General features: G+C 27.9%; 2 protein-coding genes across 2 annotated transcripts; one reads left to right on the top strand and one right to left on the bottom strand.

Annotated features, from left to right (window-relative positions):
* Positions 1 to 294: 294 nt before the first annotated feature.
* On the bottom strand, positions 295 to 2,749 carry LOC145029480 (uncharacterized). Its single transcript, XM_078978000.1, has 4 exons — positions 2,065 to 2,749; positions 626 to 1,765; positions 435 to 532; positions 295 to 348 (listed from the first exon to the last, which is right to left on the bottom strand). The coding sequence occupies exons 1-4, from the start codon at positions 2,747 to 2,749 to the stop codon at positions 295 to 297; spliced, it is 1,977 nt and encodes a 658-aa protein (XP_078834126.1).
* Positions 2,750 to 4,804: 2,055 nt separating this feature from the next.
* Positions 4,805 to 9,051, top strand: LOC145030608 (putative 12-oxophytodienoate reductase-like protein 1). Its single transcript, XM_078978982.1, has 4 exons — positions 4,805 to 5,000; positions 6,149 to 6,289; positions 7,853 to 7,983; positions 8,115 to 9,051. The coding sequence occupies exons 1-4, from the start codon at positions 4,897 to 4,899 to the stop codon at positions 8,885 to 8,887; spliced, it is 1,149 nt and encodes a 382-aa protein (XP_078835108.1). The 5' UTR covers positions 4,805 to 4,896; the 3' UTR covers positions 8,888 to 9,051.
* Positions 9,052 to 9,921: the final 870 nt, after the last annotated feature.

Genomic DNA, 9,921 nt, shown 5'->3' with positions numbered 1-9,921 from the left:
CTATAAATAATGTTATAAACCCTCCTCCTTTATCCGGGTTTGGGACCGGCAATAATAAACTAAAAAGTTTACAAATGGCGGAGTTAAATTTTTTTTTTTTGTTATGTATATGTTTTTGTGAATCTATTTTATGACATAAAGTTAATTTTTCTAGCTTTTTTAGATGCAAATTCTTTAATAAAATTTTCATAATCAATTTCTTTTACTAAATGTTTTCCAATTGACAAAATAGCTAATCCATTTAATCTTTCTTGTGACATTGTAGATCTTAAATAATTTTTTAATAATTTTAATTTAGAAAAACTTCTTTCTGCAGATGCAACGGTTACAGGAATAGTTAACATAATCCTATAGGCAACATATGCATTTGGAAAACAACTAAATCTTTTAATGTAATTAAGTATATTAATAATTGTATCACGTTCTAAATTTACAATATGTCTTAAAAGTTTTAGTTCATGAAATAAATCTAAACCATCAATATCTAAGCTATCATCATGCTTTAATGATTTTTCAAGATTTAAACAATGTTCTTTTAAAGTATTTTCATCAAATGATTTTAATTTTTTTATACTAAATAGAAAACCAAAAATATTTTTGAACTCGTTAAATTGCTCAAATCTACTTTTAAGTGAAGTTATGGTTTTATCTACTACATATAAAAAGTAATCAGTTTTAAATAATTGAACAGGAGTTTTAATAGTTTCATTAGCAACATTTTCATCATATCGTCTATTTCTTTGAATGATACGTTTTTCACGAAATTTAGGTTTTACGTTCATTTCTAAAGCTAATTCTTTTGCATAATCTAAAGCATTTTCAAATCCGTTTTCTCTATATTCTTCAAAGAAACTCAAAAGTCCATTTAGTTGATCTATAGCATCATCGATACACATATCATTTGATTGTAAACTTTTACTAACAGTGTTAATAGCAAACAAAACATCATACCAAATAATCATTCCTAATAAAAATTCGTAGTTTTGAAGTTCATATGTGGCTAAACATTTAGCTTCACTTTTAATTTTTGGATCTCCACAACTTTTGGATAATTGTAAAAGTGTTTTTCTTAATTGTGGTGCTTGAAATCTAATTGCTTTTATACTTTCTACCCTACTTTCCCAACGAGTTTGTGATAAAGATTTAAGTGTTAGGTTTGATATATTATCTTGTAATATTTTCCACCTTTGAGTTGATGAAGCAAATATCGAATATATACGCTGTATAACTCCAAAAAATTCACTAGCTTTATCACACGAATTAGCCATATCACAAATTACTAAATTTAAACTATGACAACCACACGGAGTGTAGAATGCTCTAGGGTTAATATCTAACAATCGTTTTTGTACACCTTGATGTTTTCCTTTCATATTTGATCCATTGTCATAACCTTGACCCCTAACATTATTTATATCTAGTCCTATATTTTTAATTTCATTAATTATAGCATCATATAAGCCTTTACCGGTTGTATTATCTACAATTAAAAATCCTAGAAAGTACTCCTTAACTTCAATTGGAGTTGTTGAAAGATCTAAACAGCGTAAGATAATTGACATTTGTTCCTTATGGCTTGTATCGGGAGTACAATCAAGTATTATTGAAAAGTATTTAGCCTTTTTTACTTTTTTAATAATTTTACTTTTAACTTCTTCTCCTAATAAACTAATAAGTTCATTTTGCATATTGTGTCCAAGATAATGATTATGAATTTCATTGTCATTAATTCTCCTAATATGTTCTTGCATGATAAGATCAAATTCTGCAATCATTTCAATTATAGTTAAAAAATTACCATTATTTTCTTCATAAATCTTTTCATTTGTTCCACGAAATGCTAAATTATTTTTTCCTAAAGTTTTTACTACAGCAATGATTCTTATTAACATATTTTTCCAATGTTCTTTTTCTTTATTTATTTGTTCTTGGATTTGCTTGTCAATTGTTTTATTATTTGCTAATCTATTTTCTAAGTCAATCCATGACCTCATATTAAGAATGTGACGTTACTTGTTTCATGTCTTTTTAATATACTAGAAATATTGTTCCAATCATTATTACCTTTATGTGCTAACGAACATGTAGATGTATTCACATTAAATAATTTACAACAATAACAAAAAACTCTATCTACATCTATGGAATAAACCAACCATGTTCGTTCGTATTTTTCTCCATTCGGTATTTTTTGCATATAAAGAGATGTACTAAAACTTCTTAAATGTTGATCTTTTGGAAATTTAAAATCATAAATCTTAATAGGACCATTTTCTACGATTAAATCTCTTAAGTTAGTACTAATATTATTCCATCTACTTGGATCATATATGTTTAAAGGCGTGTTATCATCTTCACTGTTAGTTTGTTCGTTATCAATTTCAATATTACTTTGTTCGTTATCATTTTCACTATTAGTTTGTTCTTTATCAAATTCAATATTAGTTTGTACGTTATTATTTTGACTATTAGTTTGTTCATTATCATTTTCAGTATTAGTTGGTTCATTATCATTTTCAATATTAGTTGGTTCATTATCATTTTCAATATTAGTTGGTTCATGATCATTATTATTAACATTAGCTTGTTCTTGTTCTTTATCAACATTAGTTTGCTGTTGTTCATTATCAATGTTTTTGTTTGTAGTTAAATATTTTAAAAACGACCCTTTTTGTTTATCTATAAAAGCTTCTTCTTGCATTTTTCGTTTCCTTTTTGAAGCACCGGATTCGTATTTTCTCTTTGACATGATTATTAATTATTTGATTAATAATAACTATAAGTTTATAAGATATAAATTAGGATTATACCGCCCCTGAGATAATGGAAAGCTCAAAAACGATGGAATCTGTCAATCTGGAATCAGTGAACGATGGAATCAGCCAATCTGAAATCAGTGAACATTGGAATCTTCCAATCTGGAATAAAAAATCAGAAAATTGAAAAGATTAACAACTTTGATCATTCATGTCATTTGGATAAAACCAAAAACAATTAAAATACAAATCTAATTGAAAGCTTTTTCTATTTTGTATGCTATATTTATAATGACATCAATTATATACAAATGTAATTGAAATCTTAATACAATTCCACATGATTCTGTCAATAATTAGGAACCAAACATTATCCAATACTATCGCATATTATGAAAAAAAAAAAAAAAACCATTCATTAGATTGCAAATAAGGTTGATTTATTATGAAAAAAAAAACATTCATATGTAGTCTGCCAATGTCAAGTTGTCAACATTTCCTGATTGCAATCAATTTTAACACAGGGAATCTAAAAATCAAAACTGAAAAGTGATGATCCAAAAATCAAACCACAAACAGGCATAGAACCCAAATACCCAATGGTATCTAAATAACATTTAAATTATTCATTTTGCAAAACATGATAAATATTAAAATGTGATGTTTTACCTAAATAACATTTAAAGTATTCATTTTGCAAAATAATTATAATCAATTATCGATGGCTCATTCTTGTAACTCATGAGATTATAATGATATAATCAATTATTGATGGCCCATTCTTGTAACTCATGAGAAGCCCCTAAAAGGTCACAATCAATGTAAAACAACATCTTCCAAACTCAATTGGAGACACGATGTGTGGTGTTTAAGTTAGTATTGTTTTTATCATTGTTTTGTCTCATGGTACCCGTCAACACAAAAAAGTGAAAAGCGCATACTAAGAAGCAAAAATCAAAACTGAAAATTGATGATGCATATTACCGTGAGTCCCTGAATCGATTGGAGAAGGTGAGAATTAAGAAGCAAGAAGCCAAGAAGAACTGAAGATAGCAGCGATCGCTTGATTGCTTGAAGTCTTAAAGCCGTGAATCGATTGGAGAAGGGAGAAAAAGAAGGAATTTTAATCGCCGTGTGCTGTGTATAATGGTCGATCTTGATTTCTTGAAGAATCGATACAACCTTTTTTTTTTGATATTTGGATATTGGATTGAAATTAAAGGGGGCCCCTATCAATTGGGGGCCCTAAGCCCTATCTTAACACATAAATAAATAAGGTCGGCCCTGAATATGCTATTAGTCATGTTGCACTTGTTGATTCCAATAAGTTCATGCTTACCATATTATTATATTTTTGGGTGTTGAGGTAGTAAAGTGGATAACTGTATAAAGTTTTATTTTTATGGGACCCAATATATATATATATATATATATATATATATATATATATATATATATATATATATATATAAACTTATAATAGCAATACAAAACTTATAATATATATATATATATATATATATATATATATATATATATATATATATATATATATATATATATAAAACTTATAATATATAGCAATACAATTTTTTTGTCATGAACATTTGAAGATATTTAAATCCTTAAAACGAAACTCTTACTTAAATTATAAATTTGGAATGGATATTTTTTTGTTGGTGTGCTTTGTTAGTTAGATTTAAATGCAAGGTAAAATGGTCATAGAAATGCTTAACTACAAAATCTAACGAACTTAGTGGGGGTGGACCCGCATTAAAAAGTTTGGAAAGTACAAAGACGAAATTGATACAGCTTGAAAACTTTGACTAAAATTGCAATATTTGCTAAACAACAGGGATCATTTTTGAAATTTAGCATTTAAATAATAAAAAGGACTTCATAAAAAAAAGCACAGCCGAAACAAAAAAGAACATTAGAACGGTTCGGGTTAAAATAAATTGTTAGGGAGCAAATACTCAAGTTAGTCCAAACCATAGGGACCATTCATGTAATTTACTCTCATATCTATATAAAATGATGAAAATAAATGGTTTGTTGAAGTAGTTGTCAATTTGGTTCGTGATGGATAACTTTGAGTAATAAATAGCTCTTGGGATATAGTTGGTCAGTGAGAGGAAATATGAAGAAAGAAGTTCGCAAAGAGGAAGAGGAACAAGATGCAACCATGGAGTCTATACCAATCCTTACACCATACATCATGAAAATATTTCATCTTTCTCATAGGTAAGTCTAATTTTTATGTACCTTTCTATGGTGAGAAAGTCTTACAGGTTGTTTATCTTGATCACCCAAACATGTTTTCAGAGCTATAAACAATCAGATTCTAGTTTTGTTCTATTATTGCACAAAAAATCGATTTTTAGTTTGGTGGTTTGTGTATGATTTAATGAAATATTTAACTTTCTATTAATATTCAAAGAAGTTTTTAATACAAAAGGCTACAAGTAAGATAACTTTTAATATATTTCTTTTTCAAAAGAACGGACAGATGGTTGATTTGTAGCCACATAGATGATTATCTTATCATACCAGTTTCTAAGGTAATGTCTCTTGAAGCAGAAATTACGTTGATTTTTCAAAACTCAAAGTTTTTATTTTTAATTTAAATATTGTTAGATAATTTAATATCTAGAAATATTAAGATGCCTCGAGTGGAAAGTCAGTTAGTTCGATATAGCTTAATAAAGAACAAATATTTTAGGTTCATTTGTAATTCTACTTTTTCTAATTCAATTTGTTTGTGTTAACACCATTTTCTTAAAGTTTTACATGTTTTTGTATAATTTGATGAATTCTTTATTTTTTTTATAAGTATAAAAGAAAAATTTCATGAAATCTTGGTGGAAATTGAAAAGAGTTCTATATAAAATACTAGTTTCATCGTCTCACGAAATAAAAATAAAAATTAGCGCAACACAACTATTCCTTTATAATTTAACTTTCTTTAAATTCAAGACTAACTTTGATTAGAGGTGTCAATCAATAACATGACATGAAAAAAAATAACATGAAATGAAATTGGGGAGAAATCAAAATTCGAATTCATGTTCTTGTCGTATTTGTCTCGAATGTAAAAAACATGGCGTTGGTTCATGTCAAAAATTCGATACAAAATCAACACGATTTAGCTTGTGTTTTTCGTGTTATATATGATTTATGAATTAAATAAATTAATTATTGTATTATGTTATCTTTTTCGTGTCATGTCTTTTTTATAATCATGTCGTGTTCATGTTACATAAAACTTGTTGTATCATGTTATATAAGACAAAAACACGACATGATTACCCCTTTTGACATCCCCAACTTTGATATGCTTATCACTTTTTATTATGTATTACTAATACAATTTGTCGTTATAATAATTACAGGATTGTTTTGGCACCTTTATCTAGGCTAAGATCTTATAATTTCACAGCACAACCACATGCTATTTTGTATTACAAACAAAGAACTACAAAAGGAGGTTTATTGATCAGCGAATCATCTGGGATTTCAGATACTGCTCAAGGGTAACTAGTAACTACTCCACATGTCTTTTTTGATGCACATTTGGTATGGAGTTTAACGTTTGTCTATTTAGTTTCCTTTTATTGTGTTCCAATTCTTTAACCATTCGGTTCGTAGATTCTATTGTTATAATCTTAATAATAAATATTAATTACTAAAATTATTAACCATATAAGTATGAACATTATATATGCTTGAGAGGTTACAAATTTATTCATCAATTGAGAATTAATAGTTAAAGAGAATTTTAATATTTTGAGGATAAAATATTTTTGTTCTTATATAATGACACATGCATTTTCTCGTATAATCTTTGAAGTTGGGCTTCTTTGATTTGGATTTGTGTTTGTTTTTTTATTTATGTTTAATTTGGATTTTGTTTGTTGTTTATATTTTTTAAATAATTATTTAAGAAGTTGATTAAGTTATTTTACAAAAATAAATCTTAAATACGGCAAAAAATAATATAAAGTATAAAATGATCATTTTTATAATTCAACACATTAATTCGGAATTCGGAGGTTCCAACAAAAGAACATATTAAAAATTAAGATCTTAAAACTTTAGACACTATTAAAAATTCCTACCTCTTAAAATTTGTAGATTTTAAAAATTCAAATCTTGTCAAATAACCATATCAACTTTATTTATTCCACTTATATCATAAGTTCATAACTATAAAACACGTTACAATCAAACGGTTTGCAACTAACATTTAAAAATAAAAGATAATTCATGTTAAAGAGAATTGTATTGCTTGAAGTGTCACCGAACTAAAATTAAAATCATTTTTATGGTGAATTGTTATAACCTAGACTTTGTGTAGTTAAATGTATTTGATAGTAGTGTATTCAATAGGGCTAATCAAAATCAAATCCTAAAATCCGATGAAAATCGAAAACATTTTGGGTTCGATTTGCACATTAAAAACCGGCTAGTTGAAACCTATCCAACCCAATAGTTTTAATCCCGAACAAAAACCGACCCAAATCCATAATGTTGATCCTAAAACTCATCAATTAGTTTAACTTTTAATATTTTTTAGTTTTTTAAACCAGTGCAATTTTTTAAACCAGGTGGTTGATTTTCGTGTTTTTGTTTAATATCAAATTAGGTGGTTGTTTTATTTTATTTAGAATTATTGGAAAGTAGGCTGAAAAACAAAACACGACAATCAATAGGTTAAGCCTGAAAATCGACCAAAACCAACCTTTCGATAGCATTCTCATTCACAAATTAAAGTTTGTAATGTCAAATCAACAATATATGAATGTCTAGGTTTTATAAACATATTATTACTACCCAAAAATATTTAAACGTTTATAAATAGTCTTACATATTTATTGATTTATTTAACTTATAATTTATATAAAATATCATAATTCACAGTACAAAAAGAGCATTTTGTATATTTCTATATTTTGTATTTTCGTAATTTATCAAAAGAAACTCAATATCCGTCTCATTTTAATGTGTATCAATTAGTTCTATTTAGTGGTGTCATATATTAAAAATATCAAATCAATTAATGTTTTTTTTTCTTCATAAAATTTGAAACTAAAAAGACTTCCAAATACTCCTGGGATTTGGAAGAAGGAGCATGTAGAAGCCTGGAAACCCATTGTAGATGCTGTTCATGACAATGGTGGAATCTTCTTTTGTCAGCTGTGGCATTCCGGCAGGGTTTCGAACACCAGTAAGTTCTTTTCTTTGTATGATTTGGTTTGGTAATTTCGTTGGAATCCAAAAATTCTACATGTCAATAAAGCATCATATAACCTATCGCTAATCCAGATTCCATTTCTTCTTTTGTTTTCCGGCATCCAGTTTATCAGCCAAACGGCCGATCTCCGATCTCCAGCACAGACAAACCGATTCTGAATCAGTTATTCATCGGTGGTTCTGGAGGTGAAACTTCTCAATATTCACCACCACACAGATTAACAATCGAAGAAATCTCAGAAGTCATCAACGACTTCAAAATCGCTGCAAGAAACGCAATCGAAGCAGGTTTTGATGGCGTCGAGATCCATGGAGCCAACGGATACCTAATCGACCAGTTCCTGAAAGATCAAGTAAACGATCGTACCGATCAATACGGCGGGAATCTCGAGAATCGATGCCGGTTTCCGCTTGAAGTCGTTGAAGCAATCTCGAACGAGATCGGACCTGAGAGAGTCGGAATGAGGTTATCTCCGTTTGCGAACTACAACGATTCCGGCGACTCGGATCCTCACTCGCTGGGCGTTTTCATGGCTGAGTCTCTGAGTAAACTCGGAATCGCTTATTGTCATGTGATTGAGCCACGAATGGTGACTCAGTTTGAGAGAGTGGAGACTCGGGACAGTTTGGTGTCGATGAGGAAGGCGTTTGAAGGGACGTTCATTGTTGCAGGTGGGTATCACGATCGAGATGAAGCAAATCGTGTGATTGAAAATGGCGATGCGGATCTTGTAGCGTTTGGGCGTGCGTTTTTGGCTAATCCTGATTTACCTCGGAGGTTGAAGCTCAACGCTCCATTAAACAAGTATGATAGAAGTACGTTTTATACGGATGATCCTGTTGTTGGATATACCGATTACCCTTTCCTTGATGATTAAGTTGTGAATTACTAAAGTTGAATCTTTATCATGTGATTTCTAATTTCTCTATAGTGGGATGGATACAATTTTTAGCCGGTTTGGAGTTCGGACTCACCGCTAATCATAAGCATTTACATAATATTTAATGGAGTATCTTTTACTTATTATTTATAAAACATAAATTGTTATTATTTATAACATAAATTGATAAATTGTTATGAATGATTAAAAAATGTTTTGTACCAATGGTAAACATTTATTTAATTTATACATTTCATCTGGGAGAATTACAAGACCTCATATTTTGCAAAAAATGTTTATTTTTCTCATATCCGTTTTTATGTTAATTAATGTTTTTATATTTGTAAAAAATGTTTAGCTTTACCATTTTATTTGTGATAACAAGTTTTTGAGATTAGCATGATATTAACTTAACAAGAAAGCATTTATATTTACCAAAAAAAAAAAAAAAGTATTGTTTTAGCTTTTAATGTTTTAACCATAAAATACATATTAATATTTCTAAAAATATTTTTATACTTCTAAAAAATATAAAAATACTTATTCACACTACTAAAATACATATTAATATTTCTAAAAATATATTTTTACTTCTTGAAAGTGTATAAATATGTATTTACACTACTAAAATACATATTAATATTTCTAATTATATATATATATATATATATATATATATATATATATATATATATATATATATATATATATATATAAATATTTATAAAATAATATAAAATTACGTATTTATATTTTTAAAAACTATATCTATAAAATACGTATTAATATTTCTAAATTTCCATTTTTTAAACAATTAAAAACCATTCAATGTCATTTCCAAAAGATCATCAAGTAATAAATCATAGTTTCAAAACAATACCAAGATGAAAATGATAGGATTTGTAGGTTATAAATTAAAGCATGAGGCGAGATAACATAATTTTTAAGTTCATATGTAACCTACTTTGGATTTAAGTGTTCTATATTGATAGTTATAATCTATGACCATCAAGAAACCCAAGCTTATCCTA

This window comes from Lactuca saligna, chromosome 2, assembly GCF_052625555.1.
Source record: "Lactuca saligna cultivar CGN05327 chromosome 2, ASM5262555v1, whole genome shotgun sequence".
NCBI lineage: Eukaryota > Viridiplantae > Streptophyta > Magnoliopsida > Asterales > Asteraceae > Lactuca > Lactuca saligna.
This window is presented reverse-complemented; position numbering and strand designations above follow the sequence as displayed.

Excerpts from the sequence above, each read along its gene's own strand:
- LOC145029480 (XM_078978000.1), bottom strand. The coding sequence starts at position 2,749 with ATGTCAAAGAGAAAATACGAATCCGGTGCTTCAAAAAGGAAACGAAAA. Across the intron at positions 1,766-2,064 it reads ATGTTCGTTAGCACATAAAG|AATTTGATCTTATCATGCAA; the intron begins GTAATAATGATT and ends AAATGATTGCAG. Across the intron at positions 349-434 it reads TAAAACTTTTAAGACATATT|GATTATGTTAACTATTCCTG; the intron begins GTAAATTTAGAA and ends TGTTGCCTATAG.
- LOC145030608 (XM_078978982.1), top strand. The coding sequence starts at position 4,897 with ATGAAGAAAGAAGTTCGCAAAGAGGAAGAGGAACAAGATGCAACCATG. Across the intron at positions 5,001-6,148 it reads ATATTTCATCTTTCTCATAG|GATTGTTTTGGCACCTTTAT; the intron begins GTAAGTCTAATT and ends TAATAATTACAG. Across the intron at positions 7,984-8,114 it reads CGGCAGGGTTTCGAACACCA|TTTATCAGCCAAACGGCCGA; the intron begins GTAAGTTCTTTT and ends TCCGGCATCCAG.